The 22,707-nt window shown below is 44.6% G+C and overlaps 1 protein-coding gene across 3 annotated transcripts in view; it reads right to left on the bottom strand.

The window, feature by feature from the left end:
* Positions 1–20,465, bottom strand: part of AGBL4 (AGBL carboxypeptidase 4) — a 1,778,944-nt gene extending 1,758,479 nt beyond the window's left edge. For all 3 annotated transcript variants that reach the window (XM_073579164.1, XM_073579165.1, XM_073579166.1), the window contains exon 1: positions 20,380–20,465. In XM_073579164.1, the coding sequence (XP_073435265.1) occupies positions 20,380–20,422 (43 nt within the window). In that variant the 5' untranslated portion in view covers positions 20,423–20,465. The remainder of the gene's footprint in view (positions 1–20,379) is intronic.
* Positions 20,466–22,707: the final 2,242 nt, after the last annotated feature.

The following is a 22,707-nucleotide window of genomic DNA, read 5'->3' as shown; positions in this document are numbered from 1 at the left end:
AAACGCATAAAAACGCTGCGTTTTTTTCATGCATGCTCATAAAAATGCTTGAAAAAAACGCAGCAGTTGTATGCTTATGTATGCGTTTTTTCAATGCGTTTTTTTGCGGGAAAAACGCGCTGCAAAAAAAAGCAAGTGTGAAACTAGCCTTATATTTATCAAAGAGACTTACAAATACTGACCAACTACTGAACGTCTGAACGTGGCCTTAGGGTGTGCAAAAATATGGAACATCCGTATTGTGTCCAACTTACCGATACATTTCCAGTTATTATCCTAGGACGCTCTCTTTGATCATTTACATTTTAAAGTGTTGATATATAAAAACGGATGCCAAAAACACGGACAGGAAAAAATCGTCCAAGTCCTCTGGATGAAAACAAGACAATTTTTCATACGCTCGTCTAACCCTGACTGAAAGCTGGGCATCCCTTTCAGCACGAAGATGTGAACACTCTGTATCCTTGTGAGCATATTTCTGAAAAACCTATTTTTTCGAAGATATTCAGCTATTTTTTTTTTATAGCTTCTCTATCTTTTTTTTTTTATTTCAATCATGTGAATGGCAGGATGATTTTAATTTGCATGCAGCCTTGCGCCGAACAAATGATGTTTAGTGAGAATGTTACTTTTCTGCAAAATATTTTTCAATTACTACATTTTACAGCCAGCTAATTCACAATTTTTACGCTGAGGCAGAACATTTTACCTTCGGATTTGTGAAACGCTAAATGACTGACTGTAAATACTGTTATTTGTTATGTGCCACAAAAATGAGCTAGTTGAGCAGCAGACAGAATCTATTTATAATTTGCAGAAAACTGGCAACCAGTTGTACAAGATAGACTAATGGAAATGTCATTTACAATGACAATACATTTAACTGTTTGAAGGATGGGACTAGGATCAGGCGTGCTGCATTGTACTTGTCAGATAAAGACGAGGAAAAATTAGCCTTCTATGTACTTTCTGGAAAATGTGGAACGCCGGAAAGTGCATTTGCATATTCTGAACCTTTACAATAATTATCTGTAGCGGCAGGAAGCAAATAGCCTAATATTATTACATGACATGTGCTGAGGTTACAAAAGCAGCTGAAAATGTATATATATGTATGTGTATATTTATACAGCGGCTTGCAAAACTATTTAACCCACTTGGCATTTTTCGTATTTTGCTCCCTCACAACCTGGAATTTCCCTTTTCTTTTAGGGCTGGAATCAGTTCATGTAAAGAACATGCCTACAGCTGTGAACATTTGGTTTTCCCTTAGGCTGTGTGCACACGCTGCGGAATCCGCTGCGGATTAATCCGCACGGATTTTGCAAAAACCGCAGATAATCCGCAGGTCCAAAGACCTGCGGATTATCTGCGGTTTTGCCTGCGGTTTGGTCCTGCGGATTCACTATCTCCACAATGGTGGAGATAGGAACCCGCAGCGGTTTCCGCAGAAAGAATTGACATGCAATTCTTTCTGCGGATTCAAAACCGCAGCAAATCCGCGCGTTTTTTTCCGCAGCGTCGGCACAGCGTTTTTTTATTCCCATTCAAATGAATGGTACTGTACAACGCAGCTAAAACTGCTGCGTGTCCGCAGCGGCCAAAACCGCTGCGGAAACGCAGCGGAATCCGCAGCATGTGCACACAGCCTAATTGTAAAGCAAACAAACAACAAATAGAACAAAATAACTGAAAACTTCAGTTTGCTTAACTATTCACCACCCTACAGTCGGTACTTTGTAGAGCCTCCTTTTGCAGCAATTACAGCTGCAAGTCGTTTTGGATAAGTCTCTATGAGCTTTCCACTGGTATTTTTGCCCAGTCCTCAAGGTAAAACTGCTCCAGCTCCTTCAAGTTAGATGGTTTCTTCTGGTGAATAGTAATCTTCAAGTCTGACCACAGATTCTCAGTTGGATTAAGGTATGGACTTTGACTAGACCGCTCCAGAACATTAACACGTTTCCCTTCTAAATCACTGAAGTCTTCCTTTAGCAGTACACTTTGGGTCATTGTCTTGTTGGAAGGTCTCAAATCACTGACCGACTGAAACAGGTTTTGCTCAAGAATATCCTTGTATTTCGCACCATCTATCTTTCCTTTGACTTGGACCATTTTCCCTGTCCCTGCTTCCCAAAAACATCCCCACAGCATGATGCTGCCACCATGTTTCACTGTGGGGATGTTGTTCTTGAGGTGTTGAGCTGTGTTAGTTTGGAGCCAGGTATAGATTTACCTTGGTGGGCAAAAAGTTCAATTTTGGTCTCATCTGACCACAGCACTTTCCTCCCTACATTTGGGGAGTAACTTACATGTCTTTTGACAAACTCAAAATGAGCCTTAACATTTTTGCGTAAAAGTAAAGGCATTTCCATAAAGATCATTTCTACAGAGTGAATGGCTTATTGTGGTCATATGGACAGATACTCCAGTCTCTGGTTTGGAACGCTGCAGTTCCTTCAAGGTTACCTTTCATATCTGTGCTGCCTCTAATGCCCTCCTTGCCTGGGCTGAGAGTTTTGGTTGGTGGCCCTCGCTTGGCAGGTTTGTTGTGGTACCATGTTCTTTCCATTTGATGATAATGGATTTGATGGTGCTCTGGGGGATCATCAGTGATTGGGATATTTTTTATAACCCAACCCTGACTTGTACATCTCAACAACCTTGTCCCTAACTTGTTTGGAGATCTCCTTGGTCTTCATTGTGTTATTTGGCCTCTTGCTTAATGGTGTTGCAGCCTCTTTGGCCTTTTAGAAACTGTAAGGTGTATATATTGACAGACATGAGAAACTTGAATTGCACGCAGGGGGACGTCCTGTCACTAAGCATGTGAATACATATGCACATGCCAATTTTCAGTTATTTGATCCTATAAATGCAATCTATGTCTATATTTTTCTCACTTCACCAACACAGACAATTTAGTGCTGACGCATCACACACAAATCAGATTACAAAAATATTTAAGCACAGGTTGTAATGTAACAAAATAGGTAAAAAGCCAAGGGAGTGAATACTTTTGCAAGCTGGTGTATATACACACACATACATATATTTATATACTGTATATATACACATTGTAACAATGTCACTGATAAAGTACTGGAGGGAAGATATGTGTTACTACGATTAATGGCGTCAGTGACATAAAGCCAGAGTATTTTCTTCCAGGACTCTAAAGTGTTGTGAGGCATAAACTAAAGTTGCATAAATGGGTTGGTTTTATGTGAACATTCATAGAGTGGAAGGGAGAATGTCCACCTTATCTCCACCTGCAGAGCTGGCACCGCCATGTGCTGACAGGACCTGTGCAATGTCACAATCATGTGATCAGTCACATGGTCTAGGGTTTAAATGGCTGGCTTTCAAAGACAGCAGGGTTGGTGAGTGCCTGGAGAGGAAGCCTCCAGCAAAGTGTTTGTGCCAGTTAAAGGATATTGCTAAGCGAGTGGGCTGACCCCAACTAATGCAAGGACAGCACACAGTGCTACCGCTTTCGTTTTTTTTTTCTGTTGTGCCCAGAGGGCCGTGTTTAGTTTGTGCTTAAAGCTTGGCTTATGCTATATATCCAATAAACTAAGTGCATCCTTAAAGACGCCGTGTTCCCGTGACCACCTCTGAGTGCAGCCGAGTGAGCCGGTCTATCACAACATATACCGTATATACTGGTGTATAAGCCGAGTTTTTCAGCACATTTTTTTGTGCTGAAAATGTCCCCCTCAGCTTATATACGAGTCAACTGTCCCAGAAAGACGGCGGGGGAGGGTGAACGGTGGCGCAACGGGTCACAGGAGGCAGGAGCCGGCGGCTGTGGCTAAACCCTGTGCCGCTGCTAAAGAGAAATTAATTTCTTTGTAATAGCGCACAGTGACAGCAGCAGCCGCCGGCTTCCAGCACACATCCTACTTACCTTGCCTGCGCACCCTCGCTGCATCTCGTTCATTCCGGCGCCTGCAGCTCTTCCGGCAGAGCGATCACTTGGCCCCGCTCATTACGGTAATGAATATTCAAGCCTCTTCACTCCCATAGGCATGCAATGAATAAATGAATATTCATTACCTTAATGAGCGGTTCCACGTGATTGCTCGGCCGGTATAGCTGCTGGCGCCAGAACGAGATGCAGCGAGGGCACACAAGCAAGGTAAGTAGGATGTTTTGTTTTATAGGAACCATGCATACATGGATAGGGGATAAGGAGCCATGCAAATAAGGATAGGGGATAAGGAGCCATGCATACACGGATAGGGGATAAGGAGCCATGCATACACGGATAGGGGATAAGGAGCCATGCAAATAAGGATAGGGGATAAGGAGCCATGCATACAAGGACGGGACAGGGGAGTCATGCATACAAGGACAGCGACAGGGGAGCCATGCATATAAGGATATGGGATAAGGAGCCATGCATACAAGGACAGGGACCAAGGAGCCATGCATACCAGGACAGGATGGGGAGCCATGCATACCAGGACAGGGACAGGGGAGCCATGCATACCAGGACAGGATGGGGAGCCATGCATACCAGGACAGGGACAGGGGAGCCATGCATACCAGGACAGGATGGGGAGCCATGCATACCAGGACAGGGACAGGGGAGCCATGCATACCAGGATGGGGATGAGGGACACTGCATACCTGGCTTATACACGAGTCAATAAATTTACCCAGTCTTTTGTGGCAAAATTAGGTGCCTTGGCTTATACTCGGGTCGACTTATACGCAAGTATATAAGGTATATAGCAATTGTAAGTTCGGTTAATCTTCCTGATTTTTGTTTAAGGTTTTTTTTTCTGTTTTGTTGGTGTAACCCAGTGGAAGAGTTTAGACAGGCAGTAACTTAAAACATGCACATACCTTTGTGCTCATTTTTTTATTATTATTCGCTTTCTAAAAGCAAAAATTGAGAACGTTCTAAAACAGTCGTCATTCAAAAATTCCTACCATTTTGCTCCTCCCATAACATTTCTCGCCTCTTAAAATATTGCAATCACCACATTATACAGAACTGCATGCTTACAATTGCTCATTTTGCCCTTCTACCCAGATAATTTTTCTCTTGCTTTCAGCAATCCCACTGATCAGCTGATTAAAGAGGCAGCAGAGTTCCTGCCGTATCGCCTTCATTGCTTATTGTTTAGCGCTGTGCATTTTGTAGTGGTTGTGTCTTTTACTGCAGTGATAGTCACTCGAATGTGACTTAGCAGTAGAGAGCTCCAATATCCCATACAGCCAACAATCAATGTATAAGACTGTGCCAGGTGAATAATAAAAAGAGCACTGCAGACCCTTCAGTCAGCTGATCACTGGGGGTGACACGAGTCAGACTCTGACCAATCTGAAACTAATCGACAATCCTAAGAATAGACAATCAATATCTCTGCCACTTTAAACTGATAACCACCATGTTTGTTTGTGGCCTTTAAAGGGAATCTGTCACTCCATTTTCACCCTATCAGCTGCCGGCACCGCCATCAGGGGCTTATCTACGGCATTCTGTAATGCTGTAGATAAGTCCCCGATGTAACCTGAAAGAGAAGAAAAACAAGTTAGATTATACTAACCGGGACGTGGTTCGGTGCAATGGGTGTCACGGTCCAGTTCGACGCCTCCCATCTTCCAGAGATGACGTCCTCCTTCTTACGTCTGCTGCGACTCAGGCGCAGGCGTACTTTCTCTGCCCTGTTGAGGGCAGAGTAAAGTACTGCAGTGCGCAGGCGCCGGGAAAGGTCAGAGAGGTCCGGCGCCTGTGCATTGCAGTACTCTACTCTGCCGTCAACAGGACAGAGAAGTACGCCTGTGCAGGAGCCGCAAAGAAGAAGGAGGACGTCATCTCTAGAAGATGGGAGGCGCCGGACCGGACTGCGACACCCATCGGACCGGACGCCTGGGTGAGTATAATATAACTTTTCTTCTCTTTCAGGTTACATCGAGGCTTATCTCCAGCATTACAGAATGCTGTAGATAAATCCCTGATGGCGGTGCTGGCAGCTTATAGGCCAAAAATGGGGTGACAGATTCCCTTTAATCCCTTGCCATTGTAAATTCAGTCAAAGAGCTGAGGACCTCATTTATTTTTTATCCGAGTGGGCATAGACATTAACTCTTCTCGTTTGAAGTGTTCTCAAGGACCACACCCAGTTAGCGAAAAGGGTGCAGGGAAGAGGCGGCCAAATCTCAGGAATGGGGAGGCGCAGGAATGAAAAAACAACAACGTCGGATTCAGAATAGCTGCATTTACACCGGGTAAAGAAATGACATATTTATGTCAAATGACAGGTCATCTTCACAGAGTCCCAGTCTGTAAAGAGAGATACATCTGTAATTGTGCTCGTTAACCTCATTATTAGGCTCTTTTATCGCATTCTAGATTGGTCAGCTAAGAGGGAATACTTCTTAGGAGTACTCCAAATTCTTTATTTCCGACTCTTAGGCCACGTTCACACCAGCCTTAGCATACGTTCTGCTCAGTGTATGTTGCCCTTTGAAGGTCAAAACTGAAATAGAGACTTGATGGATCCATTATAAGTCACTGAGGTCCATCAGGATAAATTTCACAACAATTTTATCCCATAGATGTCGTAACCAGGGCTGTGGAGTCGGAGTCAGAGTCGTGGAGTCGGAGCTCATTTTGGTGGAGTCGGTATAAAATTGACCGACTCCGACTCCTAAAATATATAATAAATTGGGTACAATAGTTCAATACAGAATGTGCTGAATATTTTTTCATAGGAATTTGGGAAAGTTATGAAATGTCCTATAAATGGCTGTTCTATTCCTGATCTAAGGCTACATTCACACACAGCGTTTTTGCTGCATTTTTTGAGGATACGTTTTTCAGCTGCAAAAGCAGATCAGCTTTTTAAAAAACCGCATCACCGGAAAGGTTTTTGAGCTCATAGATAATGTTTTCAATAGTAAAAGCAGATTAGAAAAACGCCGCACAAACTGACAAGCCCATTCAGCCCAAAAATGGATCCTCACAAAACAATGTGTCTGAATGTCATATCTTGAAACCCATTGACTTTGCTGGGATGCCCAGAGTCACTGCATTTTACTGCAAAACACAGATCCGCAAAAACGCTGTGTGTGAATCATGGCCGCAGCCAGCGAGGGGCAGGGGGGCAGCTGCCCCCCCCCCCAGAAGCAGGGGCACGCACCTATGAAAACTCACTTGTATGCTGCAGTGCTCCCGTCCTGCACTGGCTCCAGACTGCAGGGGGGAATCTCCCCTCCTCTGTCCTGTCTTCTGCTGTCTTCACCAGAGAGAGGAGGGGGAGGGGTGCCTGCCCTGCACAGGATCCGATTCCTGGGCCCCGAGCCGGAGAAAGTGAGAAAGTTGTGCACGCGCTGCAGCTGGCAATAAGAGATAGTCTGCAAGAGGGACATGCTGGAAATCTGATTGGAAAAGTGAGGAAATTGGTTATTGCCGCCAGAACCCCTAAAATTGATTCCATCTTGAAGAGACGTGCTGGGAAAGGGGCAATTGTCAATCAAGCCACTCGGTGGGGCAGCACTTAATTAATGATTGAGCGATTGCTTGAACTAAAACCGTTTCTTATAGATATGGCGAACCCTCAGGTAACCCTAAATGAAGGTTAATGGACACAGGCGACAGAATTAAAGGAATTGCTTAATCACCCATTTACAGTGACTAAAAAATTACAAGCTGAGGATTTAACTCCTGGCATTTTCATAAGGGAGTGGAAGAACTTGCTATTTTGCCTGTCCCAAAGAGGAGGTTTAGTCGCAGATGGCATTTCTGCTTCAATGAAACGGAGAGAGACACAGCTGTTGGAAAATAAATTTTTTCTGGCAGCTGTTTATGTGGACCCAAGTCATCGTATATTGCTTGATGATCAACGGCTTACTAAAGGAAAAGAAGTTCTGACTGAGGTAGCAGTTAGGATGAGTGGCCTACAGGAGGACTGCCAGGCGCAAGAGGACTCGGGTCCTGACAGTGCTACTGCTGCCATATCTTCATCCTCGTCAGATGAGGAGTTTGACTTTGACAAGTATTTGGATGACATGGAGCAGGCAAAGCGTTGCCGCAAGGAAAAAGATTTCACTCCGTCTCCTATAGCAGCAGATTGACCATATTTCAGCAAAATGTTTCACCTGCTCTCAAAGAAATAGAAAAATTCAACCGTTCATCAAAACTGTGCATGAGGCAATTCCTTTATACCCGGAAATTGTTAGAGATGTCGCCCATGTGGTTACGGCTTTGCCTCCAACCCAAGTTAGTGTAGAGAGGTTGTTCTCTGGCCTTAAAATTATTAGGTCAGATTTGAGGTCATCTATGAAGGAGGGTCTGATGGAGGCAATTCTGTTTCTTAGAACAAATTCATAGACTGCACAAATGTTATTTAGTCTGTTTTTGTTGAAAACTGTTTTTTGCCACTTACATAGTTTATTACATAGTGATATATATATATGTATATATATATATGCTATATATATGTAATCGATATTATACAGTGTATTACATATTTACAATTTATTACAGTTTTTTGTGTTCTAAAGTTGTATTCCAATAAATATATATTATGTTCTATCTAAATATCTTGATTATTGTATCATAAAAATGATTAAATGTCTGATGTTCACATTGTACTACAATAAATTCTTCACTTAAATATAAGCAATATATGTGGGAGTCGGAGTCGGTGGAAGGGAAATGGAGGAGTCGGAGTCGCAGGTATGGCTTACCGACTCCACAGCCCTGGTCGTAACACCTGTCATACGGGTGAACAGATCGTATTGACAGATTAAAATAAATAAATAAAATAAGTAAATAAAATAAAAATGAATGGAGATATCCAATATATTGTAATTAAAAGGAAAACATTAATTACAAAGGATTGTGTAATTTGTCTGGATACCTTGCAGATCCTGCTCCATCTCCCATAATCGGCAGCCTAATAAGAGTGCAATCAGCAGTGCGTGGCGGCATTATAAGTGTCTTATGTAAGGAATGATAATTATAACACGGCAGAATCGTTCTAAAAATACAACCACTTTATGGCGGCACATAAACCACTTTTATATTGTGTTTTGTGCTCGTGCGGACACAATTATTTTGCACTTCCAGTCATTTTATATGGCATTTGTGCAGAATGCTTCATTTTACTCCACAATTATGTTGTTTCTATGCAACTGGGGGGGGAAGAAATGCTCCTTTATAAATAGCACCGCCCGTACTTGGTAAATGAGCCAATTCATTGCCCCATGGCATAAAAAATTACATTGTACGCTTGACGATAGAATACTGTACGTGTTTCTGAATGCAATGGCAACTGTAATATACTCAGATATATACGAAGCATCTTTCATTGCACCATACCTACAAACTTAAATGTATATAATTAGGTTTAGAATTAAAATGAAAAATAAAGTTAGAATTTATTACATGGTCAAAGACAAAGAAATTTCTAAACTCAACATCAAAAAAAGGTATTCAGCCTTTCAAAGTTTAGGGAATCTGTCAGCAGGTTTTTGCTAAGAAATCAGAGAGCAGCATGATATAGGAGCAGAAACCCTGATTCCAGTGATATGTCACTTACTATGCTGTGTTTCAACGTTTCTATACAATCAGTGGTTTATGAGCAGGAGATTATCACTACATGACTAGATGTCTCGTGCCTCATAGTCAACTGCTCTGTGTAACCCCGCCCCCCACCACTGATTGGCAGCCTTCTGTCCATACACACTGTACACAGAAATCTGCCAATCAGTGATGTTGCCGGGTTATACACAGCTCAGCATTCTGAGCTCTGCTGGATTTGCAGCAGAGGAAACAGTGATGTTATGAAAACAGCGACACCCAGAAAGTGCTACATCGCTGGAATCAGGGTCTCTGTCCCTATACTATGCTGTTGTCAGATTACATAGAAAAAAATCTGACAAATTCTTTTTAAAATGGTTTTCCCATGGTTGTATATTCTCCATTATACATAGAATAAGGGCTAACTTACTGCTCATAGGAGTTCCAGCCACTGAGACCCCCAGCAATCCCAAGAAAGGAGATCCGCAGACGCCCATCTGGATATCTATCGAGCAAGTGAACTTTAACTATATTCATTGTCTATGGGACTGCTAAGTCCGATGTTCAAATACTCTTTGAATAAACTACCTATTAGTTTTACCGAGAAATGTTCAAAATAGCATGAACAAAACAGCACTGTGTAGGGCACATATACTTTCAATAAGTCACAAATATCTCAGTAGGTAAATACCTTTTTCATTTTTAGTGCGGTCCCCGGACTGGTTCAGTTTGATAATGCATCTCTTGGACCAAAAAAGGTTGTGCACCCATGATCTAGGGCTAGGGTCACATCTCATCCGAGAGAATTGGGTCAATTACGCATATCACAGTCTGATCAGAGTGTGATCCGATTTTCTCGGATGAGGGGAAGATGGAGGAAAAAATGTATTCGTCTTCTCCATTGTGTCAGTCCGAAAAAAAAAAATCGGACTGCACTCAGATGTCATCCGAGTGCAGTCTGATGGTTTCCAAGTGTGATCCGAATATTGGATCAAAGTCGGGTGTGCAGCGATTCTGTTTCTCGGACCAGGGAACATATTTGGCAGCCCAAAATCATCTGGGTGGGATCTGATGGTTTATAGGATCGCACTCAGGAAATACGGCCATGTGCACGAGCCCTTAAAGTTCTAGTAAGTCACACTGACTCGCGCAAAGGCTCGTAGAGATCATGCAAAAAGTACATTTCATGGTTCAAACAGTGTGAAGTACGGCTTATCCATACTTTTTTTCCGTGTTTCTTATAAAAAAAAAATGTCCTCGTTAAAAGAAAAACATTTCATAAGAATGAGCAAAGTGTAAGAGGAAAATCACAGCTCTTCCTGACACAACTCCTACACGGAGCTGATTATAGCTGCCGAACCATGTAAGGACCTTTGTCTGAAAATGTACCCGGCATATGAAGTTAGGTACAGTACAGAGATTAACTCCCAATATACCGACCTCATAAAGTGTCAGCACCCACACACGTGCAGGGAGAGGATCACTAGTGGGAGCTGTGGATGAGCATTGGTTGCCCCATGCTTCAATCATACTCCGGGGGTCAAAAGAGGGATGGAGGGACCCATCAAAATGAAGAAAGTAAAACTAATCGACTATGAGGTTGTGAATGTAACATTGCTTCTAGAAAGAGTGCTTATGTCATGTTCATAACCTTAAAGGGGTTGTCTTATCAAGATATGCACAATTAAGGCATATGGATGTCACAGAGACAGAGTTAGACAGTTGCAAATATGTTCAGTGGTCAATAGATGGATTAAAGGGGTTTTCCTCTTCCGGAAAATCCATGTTTCCTGGCAGCAGTTTGATATTTTTAAACAAACAGTGCTTTTCCCACCTTCCCTGGTCCGCCGTTGCTCTCGGTGACTGTTATTGTTGCGTTGACAGTGATACGGCAAATCAGTGAGATCGGTGGCTCTGGGCAAGCTGACGGCATGAGCCGCTGTGCTCAATAATTGGCTGCAGCATTGTCATGATGTCAACTGCAGATAAGACATCAGAAGCAGATGAGTGTCAGTGCTGGACCCAGGGAGGATGAGTAAAAAAAAACAATTGTTTTTGGTTGTTTTTTTTAAACAGGGTAGGGGTTAATCTGCTCAGTTGAGAGCTACTGGAAGCTTTCCTGAATTAAGGTTCAGTTGTGCACTGTTAGCCGCTCCCATCTCCTATATAATCTGGGCCCTGGCTAGCACTGATTGTCAGAGAGTAGCTTATGCTGCATGGCTGGAGGTTGTTGGTGGTTGTTATTGGAGAAGGCATTTGGTGGCTTTATCTGTGACTGTTGCTAGATTTTGAGTGTGTGATAAATCCCCTTCTTCTCCTACTTTGGTTTAACCTCATCCTCCACTCCCCAATGCATACCTCTGTTGTTTATGTGAGTATATTTGTATGATTAATATTTTTCATTATCCCTGTTCGTATTACATCTTGTTAGTCTGGTTGGTGTATTACGGTACACTACTACTCCCCTCTTCCCTGGGTGGTGGAAGGGTATAGACTAAGGGTGGATTAAGGAGCTAAGGCAAGGTATGTGGCCCTGGTGTCTTCACCATCAGAAGTAATCCGGGGAACAGGGTGAAATAGGGTGCCCCTAGCGTTAGGGACACGGAAGGAGCCCCTGGGACACATGGCGACAAAGTCATGACACTCATGTTCAGCTTTGGGAATTTTTGCTTAGCCGCAATAGATCAATGTATAATGTTTGGATGTGCGGTCTGTCTTTTTCTACAGCTATGGTACAAGTGACAAGCTGCAGCTGGAGCACAGGGGTTTTTCAAAAACCCTGGTATGTTATACTACATCTGGTGGAAGAGACGTATATGGCTGATTGAATTCAATTTCAACTTTCTTTTTTGGCGTTCATTGTTTGGGATAAATATGTTGTTTTATTAATTTGGACAATTACACACGCAGGGATACCAAATGAGGTTTCTTTTATGATTTTTTTTTTAGATTTTTGTATTTACGTTTGAAGAAAAAGGAGGGGTAATTTCAACTTTTATACTTCTACGACTTTTCATTATGTAAAATATTTTTTTAATGTTTACAATATTTATAATTGGTCCCCTAAGAGGATATGAACCTCCGGGATCGCCCATTCACTGCACCATCATATTATTGTATTACACTCTATTGTAAAGTGATCTCCGGGGCTTCATAGGATAACAAACATGGTCGATACAGGGGCCATCAGTACACCGCTGGCCGTCGGGCACCGATGAGTGACAGAACTGACATCTTCCCCATTTGTAGCTTTTTAATGCAACCGTCTTAATTGACCACGGCATCTAAGAGGCTAAAATTTTGCAACTGCTGCAGCTACAGCTGAGCCCATTACATACAAGCAGTGGGCACATCCGCCGTACATTTATATACCAATGCCATATACACTCACTGGCCACTTTATTAGGTACACCTGTCCAACTGTGTGTTAAGACAATTTCTAATCAGCCAATCACATGGCGGCAACTCAGTGCATTTAGGCATGTAGACATGGTCAAGACAATCTCCTGCAGTTCAAACCGAGCATCAGTATGGGGAAGAAAGGTGATTTGAGTGCCTTTGAACGTGGCATGATTGTTGGTGCCAGAAGGGCTGGTCTGAGTATTTCAGAAACTGCTGATCTACTGGGATTTTCACGCACAACCATCTCTAGGGTTTACAGAGAATGGTCCGAAAAAGAAAAAAAATCCAGTGAGCGGCAGTTCTGTGGCCGGAAATGCCTTGTTGATGCCAGAGGTCAGAGGAGAATGGGCAGACTGGTTCGAGCTGATAGAAAGGCAACAGTGACTCAAATTGCCACCCGTTACAACCAAGGTAGGCAGAAGAGCATCTCTGAACGCACAGTGCGTCGAACTTTGAGGCAGATGGGCTACAGCAGCAGAAGACCACACTGGGTACCACTCCTCTCATCTAAGAACAGGAAACTGAGGCTACAATTTGCACAAGCTCATCGAAATTGGACAGTAGAAGATTGGAAAAACGTTGCCTGGTCTGATGAGTCTCGATTTCTGCTGCGACATTCGGATGGTAGGGTCAGAATTTGGCGTAAACAACATGAAAGCATGGATCCATCCTGCCTTGTATCAACGGTTCAGGCTGGTGGTGGTGGTGTCATGGTGTGGGGAATTTTTTTCTTGGCACTCTTTGGGCCCCTTGGTACCAATTGAGTATCGTTGCAACGCCACAGCCTACCTGAGTATTGTTGCTGACCATGTCCATCCCTTTATGACCACAATGTACCCAACATCTGATGGCTACTTTCAGCAGGATAATGCGCCATGTCATAAAGCTCGAATCATCTCAGATTGGTTTCTTGAACATGACAATGAGTTTACTGTACTCAAATGGCCTCCTCAGTCACCAGATCTCAATCCAATAGAGCATCTTTGGGATGTGGTGGAACGGGAGATTCGCATCAGGGATGTGCAGCCGACAAATCTGCGCCAACTGTGTGATGCCATCATGTCAATATGGTCCAAAATCTCTGAGGAATGCTTCCAGCACCTTGTTGAATCTCTGCCACGAAGAATTGAGGCAGTTCTGAAGGCAAAAGGGGGTCCAACCCGTTACTAGCATGGTGTACCTAATAAAGTGGCCAGTGAGTGTATATAAATATATAAAAAAAAATTTATATATAAAAGTGGTCATATGAGTTTCTTTTCCTTTTTTTTCGTTTGTACTTTTATAGAATTATTTAAAGGGAATTTAGCAGCAGGCTTCTGCCAAGTAATATGACATGAGTACAAAGTAGGGGCAGAGACCCTAATTCCAGCAATGAGTCCCGTAGTTGTCTGGGTGCAGCAGTTGTGATACAATCACAGTTTTCTCTGCTGCAGATCTAGCAGAGCTTGAATGCTGAGCCCTATATAACCCCGCCCACAACACTGATTGGCTGCTATTTGTGTGTACTCTATATTGATAGAAGGCTGCCAATCAGTGTTGGGGGCATGGCTCGACCAAGAGGCACAAGGCACCTAGTACAGTAGTAATAATCTCTTGCTGATAAAACACTGATTTTAGTAAAACAAAGCACAGCCCAGTAAGTGACACATCACTGGAATCAGGGTTTCTTTCCCTAAATCATGCTGCTCTCAGATTACACAGCAAAAATGTGCTGACAGATTCACTTTAATGCATCGTACTGTATACTGGAAAACTGCACTCCATTAACAGTGCAAGTCACTGATGACAGCAGCAAAAAACAGAGTACACTTGGCGTGCCTTTTATCCAAAATCCTCCTAGCCACAGCCTTACAGCTGGGGGGACTTGTGCCCCCTGTTCTGTGAATGGTTGCAGAGCTGAACAAACACAACTCCATTGTTTGTGGAGCTGATCTGCAGTACCCAGCAGCGACCACTAGACAGTTGATGGCACTGTGCTCTTCCCGCTCCATCCACTATTTATATCCAGCTGCCGAAGCTGAGAACAGCTGATGGATGGCAGTGCCGTTGTCACCAATCTGATACTAATGACCTATACTATAGATAGGTCATCAATATCAAGACAACCACCTTAAAGGGAATCTGTCAGCAGGTTTTTGCTATGTCATCTGAGGACAGCGTGAGGTAGGGGCTGAGACACCGATTTCAGGGATGTGCCACTTATTGGGCTGTGTGCTGTTGTTTCAATACAATGAATATTTTATCACCAGGAGAGTATCACTGTCTGGACTACAGCTCACGTGAGCCCTGGTCTGACCACGCCCCCTCCTGTGATAAGCAGTTTACTGTAAATAGACAATGTACACAGAAAGCTGTGGTGTGGGCGGGGGGCAGCATTCTGAGCTCTGCTACATGCTACATCTAAAAATTGTATCAAAACTGTTGCACCAAGTATGCTAAGTGATACATCGTTGGAATCAGGGTCACTTTTCCTACATTGTGCTGCTCTCAGAAAAACCTGCTCACAGATTCCATTTAATTTTCTAGATTTGATATTCCATGATGAAACTGAAGGTCCATTTACTTCTTTAGGTGCCGGATTACAGCTCTATACAACAAGCAGCTAGCGCAGATCCATTATACGTCAGTGTGCTGTAAACTACCCTACCATCTCCTGCTGCTGCACATTGTGACTACCATTAATTAATACAATTACCATTCACCTAAAATACATCTTCTATAATTATATCACCTCTGTACAAACTTTGCCCCGAACTATGACAAAATGCTCCATGTGGTGTATACCCACCCGGAACAATGCATTGCAGGTTACAGCAGCCGGTTATGGTGGAAGGGGGATAATTAGGGAATAATAGTATATGATTAGGAACGTAAACGATTTCCTGCTCTTTCCATCTCTGTAAGTGGTTAATTATCACAACAATAATCCATTAGTAATAATTAGAATTGTGCGGCAGGTTTCTGACACTGCAATGTCTCTTCCTGCAATAATTATTACCAGCAATTAGTCGTTTGTTGATTGGCTACAAACGTAACGAGAAAAATAAAATCTGCAGTCGCAAGTGAAAGATATTTCATAGGGGCGACAATGCATAATAATATCTAATACTGTCGACACCAACGGCAATACGTCATAGGTCGGATCTGGCCTAAAATAAGGATGTGCTCAATGTTATAATCAACATTAATGGGATCGTAACCGGTAACTCCACATGGGTCATGGCGCCAGGCATCTGATAATTCAGAAAACTCTAGGATGGAGCCATGGCTTTATACTAGGCATTCATTAAAGGGGCTATCCAGCATTCTCACGTCTGCATTCAGTGGTGAGGTTTCATCTCCCGAGATCTTGGTACCGAAATCTCCATCTGCGCATGCGCCGCCCCCCGGCGGCTATTTTCCCGGATTCCACCGCACCGGAAACCACGGAACTGCGGGGGCTCTGGCCATTCACAAAATGTCGGCAGAGCCCCCGCAGCAGCACCGCCGGACACAGCGCAGCAGCAGCACCAGATACAGCGCAGCAGCACCGGATTCAGAACAGCAGCACCAGACACAGCGCAGCAGCCTCGGCACCGGTCACAGCGCAGCAGCAGCACCGGACACAGCGCAGCAGCACCAGACACAGCGCAGCAGCACAGAACACAGCGCAGCAGCATTGGCACCGGACACAGCGCAGCAGCACCGGATACAGAACAGCAGCACCAGACACAGCGCAGCAGCATCGACACCGGACACAGCGCAGCAGCAGCACCAGATACAGCGCAGCAGCACCGAACACAGCGCAGCAGCATCGGCACCGGACACAGTGCAGCAGCACCGGACACAGCGCAGCAGCACCGGATACAGAACAGCAGCACCAGACACAGCGCAGCAGCAGCAGCACCAGATACAGCGCAGTAGCACCGAACACAGCGCAGCAGCATCGACCCCGGACACAGCGCAGCAGCAGCATCGGACACAGCACAGCAGCACCGGATACAGAATAGCAGCACCAGACACAGAGCAGTAGCATCGGCACCGGACTCAGCGCAGCAGCAGCACCAGACACAGCATAGCAGTTGCACCAGATACAGCGCAGCAGCACCGAACACAGCGCAGCAGCATCGGCACCGGACACAGCGCAAAAGCAGCAACGGACACAGCGCAGAGGAAAGCACTGGACATCCGCAGCGGCGCGCCGCACATCGGAACACCCCCTCATCCCAGCCTGTGGCCTGCAGCATCACCCCACTCCTGCCTCCTCCAGCAGCGACCCTGAGATCCCGCTTCACCGCAGCCATCATCCCCGGTAAGCAATAAGCCGCAGGGATTTTAAGAAGCACCACCATTTTATTAAAAAATAATTTTCTACCTATTTTCCTCCTCAAAATTTGGGGTGCGTCTTATAATCCGGAGCGTCTTATAATCCGAAAAATACGGTAAGTGCATGCAGTCTCCTCTAATTAAGGCCTTGTTCACATGTTGCGTTTTCGCTGGTTTTTTTTCCGCAGGCCAAACCTGCTACAAAAAAAAAGCAGGTTTTGCCGTGTTTTTTGCTGTGTTTTTGCTACGAATTTGCTATCTCTTGTGCATGCTTATAAAGTTTAGTGCCCCGGAAAAAAATCACGATGCAACTTCCTTAAGGTTTTTTCACCGAAAACGCATCAAAAACTGAGATCTGCGTTTGTTGCTGTGTATTTGCAAAATACACAGAAAAAAACGCTGAAAGCAGTGACACGCTGCAGGATTCCAAATCAGTCAGGAAAACAATGAGTGCAGGAGATTTCTGAAATCTCAGAGACATTGCTGGTACTGTGAAACACAACTTCAAATTAGCAACAAAAAAAAAACTGAAAAAATGCAACGTGTGAACAAGACCTAAGGGGGTTTTCCAGACACAGATGTTTCCCCCTATTAGTTCGCCTGCGTTAAAAATAATAAAAATCAGCTTTTACTCACCCTTTCTAGCTCCAGCGCTGCGTCTCCACCGCTGCCTCTATCTCTGTTGACAGAGGTAACGTAACAACTACAGCACAGGTGACCGCTGCAGCCAATCACTGGACGCAGCTGCAGCCTATCACCAAAAACAGGAGATGCAGCACTGGACCTGGAGAGGGTGAGTAAAAGCTGATTTTATTATTTTCAGCATGGGCTCATCTATACAATAAAAACAACTAAGGCTTGAAAACCTCCATTGAGGTTTGATATCTGCATGACGTCCACATAACCTGGAGAGGGACTGGCAGACAAGCACATCAGCTGCACCTTCCACCTTCCGAGGTAGAAGAAAAAAGCGTTGGAAAACTGTTTAAAGGGTTATTCCCATCTTCATCGATAGATATAGTCAGGACTTGTTAAAAAAAGGACTTTTGTAATTTACTGTTTATTAAAATATGTAGCTGTTCTTCAGATATCAACACATTTCTTGTTTTTTCTCTACAGTTCGTTGCCTAGGACACAGACCGCCGCTGCTGTCCTGCTTTTAAGCAGCTGGGTGGCATTAGGAGGTGATAGCATGCTCCAGCAATACTGTCTGCGATCGGTGACGTTATTAATGGTCGTCTGAGCAATGCTCTGCTGCTCTGAATGCACTTGGGAACGAAAATCATCAAGATCCGCTGCTGGCAGCTCCCTGTGCAGTTCCAGACTAATGACATCCCATACGTGCTCAATGGGAGACAAGTCCGGAGATGATGAATGACAAGGTATATACTTCTGGTGGATATAGAGAAACATAGTCTGAAAAGAGCCTACACATAGCTACCTTTCCACCATTAATTGATATAAAGCAGCCCTTTTCAAAAGGCTTTATAACAAACATTGCAACTGCTGAAGAACCTCTGTCTTAATCAACCTGCCAATCAACAGAGAGGAAACTTCCTGGAGAAGCAAACTGCAACAAATTGCATGAGGAGATAAGCAGTGCCCAGTCAGCACAATCCAACCATCCATCCAACCATCCATCCAACCATCCATCCATCCATCCATCCATTCATCCAACCATCCATCCATCCATCCATTCATCCAACCATCCATCCATCCATCCAACCATCCATCCAACCATCCATCCAACCATCCATCCATCTATCCATCCAACCATCCATCTATCCATCCATCCAACCATCCATCCATCCATCCATCTATCCATCCATCCAACCATCCAACCATCCATCCAACCATCCATCCAACCATCCATCCATCTATCCATCCATCCAACCATCCAACCATCCATCCAACCATCCATCCAACCATCCATCCATCCATCCATCCATCCATTCATCCAACCATCCATCCATCCATCCATCCATTCATCCAACCATCCATCCATCCATCCAACCATCCAACCATCCATCCAACCATCCATCCATCTATCCATCCAACCATCCATCCATCTATCCATCCATCCAACCATCCATCCAACCATCCATCCATCCAACCATCCATCCAACCATCCATCCATCTATCCATCCAACCATCCAACCATCCATCCAACCATCCATCCAACCATCCATACAACCATCCATCCAACCATCCATCCATCCATCCATCTATCCATCCATCCAACCATCCATCCAACCATCCATCTATCCATGGACCAATGGAAACTGACATGGCTGGACGGCAATCAGGGATTACAGTAATAAACCTCAAGAAAGCCAGAGTCTCAGCAATGGGAGACCGATAAAATTAACTTTATTGCCCCCGACAGTGTTCCAGGTTCAGTCACGGGGGTGGCACACCGACGCACGCTCAGCCACTGCTCTGAGGATACAGAAGCGGCTGTAACTGCGCCCACAGCACTGACTGACAGCCGGCCTTAATGATGAGCTGCTGAAGCCCTGCTGCTATGTGTAGCAAAGGCAATCAGACGATCACTGGAGTCTGCTGATTGCCAGTATAACAGAACTTTGCTTAGATAAGACAAAGTTAGAACATATGGTGTAAAATGGCGACGTGGACGACCAATACCTGAATACTCTGGCGGTGTGCTGCCGCCTGAGCTGGCCTATTGTGCCAGGTAACGTATGCAACCTGAATTATTATGGTGACCTGGCACACAGACGAGTATGAGGGTGGGACAGGTGATTGGGCAGGTAACACACCTGATGGCTGATTGGGGGATCGCAGGAGCATCAGCACTAAATGATTGGAGGGAAGAAGAGATGAGCAGCGAGGACGATCCACAGCCAAAACCCACAACCCGAGCCATGGAGGAAGCTCCGGCCCCGAAGAGTGAGGGGCCACAAGCCTCAGTGTGAATACAGCGCATGCTCTGTGGAGGGGCCCCGCGACCTAGTCAGCATTGGGGCCCAATAACCTGACAACACGCCCCTGGCTGCACCGGTGGTCCCTGTAATGTCTGCTCTTCAGCCCTTACAAAGGGTTAATCCATCCTCCCGCCCCTCCCCGTCCACACAGTCAGCGCGGCCTAGAAACAGTAATAACAAACAACAGACCCGTCTCCGCGCTGCCGCTGCTTTCCGCCATGTTTGTTGTCATCCGCTGTCACAAGCAGGAGACGCCGCTCTGCCGTCGCTATGGCAACTGGTGACGTTCTCGGTAATGGGCGCCCTACGTCACTGGAGGGGCGTGGCAAAGTGGCACTGTCCGAGGTGCTGGAGAGGCTGCGCGCGCAGCACGGGGAGGACTCGGGGTCACGTGACGGAGCTGTGACGTCACCGCGGGGCAGAGACTCTGTGTATGTGGAGCCTCCTGGTGTGGAACTAGAAGTCTCAGCAAAGATGCTGCAAAGACAGTGGGCTTTTATTTTGTAATAACCAGTAAATTCAGAGTTGATTTTAACACTAAACATTCCTATTTGCTTGGTATTTAACCCCTTAATGCTAAAGCCATTTTTATCCTTAAAGGGGATGTTCACTGTCCTGTCACTGAGTGTTGGTCACCACAGCATTGTGTAGGTGTATACAGTGCTGTGCAGGCAGCTGTAGAAAGATTGTTTTCAATCATAGACGTGTTAAAGGGGCTGTGCACTTCATGGAGACCCCCTTCTCATTCCCTGTTTGCCCCCAGTCACGTAATAACCCTTATACTTCCCTCCGGTATCAGTGCCGTTCCAGCCATGTTGGCACTGAGTCTACAGGGGCTTGTGTGACATTGTTCCGTCACGCGACCCCTGCAGCCTGTCAGCAGCCGCCGCTCTCTCTCCACCTTCAGATTTATCCCATACATGTGACGTGTAGCCCAAAACACGTGCCAGGACCCTCCACCGTGCATCACTGTCCCCGCAGACCCTCATTATGGACAACCCCTTTATGACCCTTTCTGGACAGACTTCTATGAGCCTGAAGAAGATCCGGGTACTGGATGGAAAAAATGTTCGTTCACATCCTCTTTTTTGCATTTTAAACGCTGCTTTTATATTGATTTTAAACTACCTGAAATAAATATAAAGTTTTTTTTACCTCATTCTGCACAGACAGTGCCATAGACTCCATTTCCCTCCTGGCATCTTTCGGCTCTGAGCTGATGGCACTGCTGAGAATCTTCTAACTTTAAAGGGAAGTAATCACAATGTGTTTTCCATCTGTCGCACTAGGTTTCCTTGGCCGACCTCTATGTCTACTGTAATCAAGTTAACTATTTCTTGGTGCTTCTTTAAAAGAGCCTAAACAGCACACACCTAAAATCCCCAGGCTGCTGTCAAAGCTTTGCCTGAGAGAGACCTTGCTGATGCAGTATAACTACCTTGTGTCTTGTTGATGTGCTCAGTCTTGTCCGTGACATGAAACTGTTTTCCACAACCTCACCTTTGTAGCAAAGTTTGGTTAATCTTCACAAAATTTCAAGCCTCCTATACATCTGTTTCTGTTTCAGTTTAATGACTTTGTTTTAGCCTACATATGAAAATAATAATAATTTTTATTTCTATAGCATAAAAATATTCTGCAGCAGTTGACATTATTATTATTATTATTATTTTATTATTTATTTCTATAGCACCATTAATTCCATGGTGCTGTACATGAGACGGGGTTACATACAAAATACAGATATCACTTACAGTAAACAAACTAACAATGATAGCCTGGTATAGAGGGGTGAGGACCCTGCCCTTGCAGGCTTACATTCTATAGGATGGTGGGGAAGGAAACAGTAGGTCGGGGGTTGCAGTAGCTCCGATGGTGTTGAGGTGGCCGTGTGGTCATTGCAGGCTGTAAGCTTTTTTGAAGAGATGGGTTTTCAGGTTCCGATTGAAGGATCCAAATGTGGTGGATAACCAGACGTGTTGGGTTACAGAATTCCAGAGGATGGGGGATATTTGGGAGAAGTCTTGGAGGCGATTGGGTAAGGAGCAAATAAGAGTGGAGGAGAGAAAGAGGTCTTGGGAGGACCGGAGATTACATGAGGGAAGATAAGGAGAGATTAGTTTGGAAATATACCAATGAGAAGGGTTATGGACGGTTTTGTAGGTCAGTGTTAGTAGTTTAAACTGAATATGCTGTGAAATTGGGAGCCAGTAAAGGAATTTGCAAAAAGGGGAAGCAGGAGTGTAGCGAGGAAAGAGATTAGTCGGACAGCAGAGTTAAAGGTAGACCACAGAAGAGGATGTTGCAGTAGTGAAGGCGGGAGATGATTAGGGCATGCACAAGCATTTTGGTAGAGTGGGGGTTGAGGAAAGGACGGATTCTGGAAATATTTTTGAGCTGGAGGCGACAGGAGGTGGCGAGAGCTTGGATGTGTGGTTTGAAGGACAGGACAGTGTCAAGGGTTACTCCGAGGCAGCGTATTACTGGGACAGGGGAAAGTGTGATGTCATTTATTGT

This window comes from Dendrobates tinctorius, unplaced genomic scaffold (assembly GCF_039654945.1).
Source record: "Dendrobates tinctorius isolate UK_male_01 unplaced genomic scaffold, ASM3965494v1 ptg000061l, whole genome shotgun sequence".
NCBI classification, from domain to species: Eukaryota; Metazoa; Chordata; class Amphibia; order Anura; family Dendrobatidae; genus Dendrobates; species Dendrobates tinctorius.
This window is presented reverse-complemented; position numbering and strand designations above follow the sequence as displayed.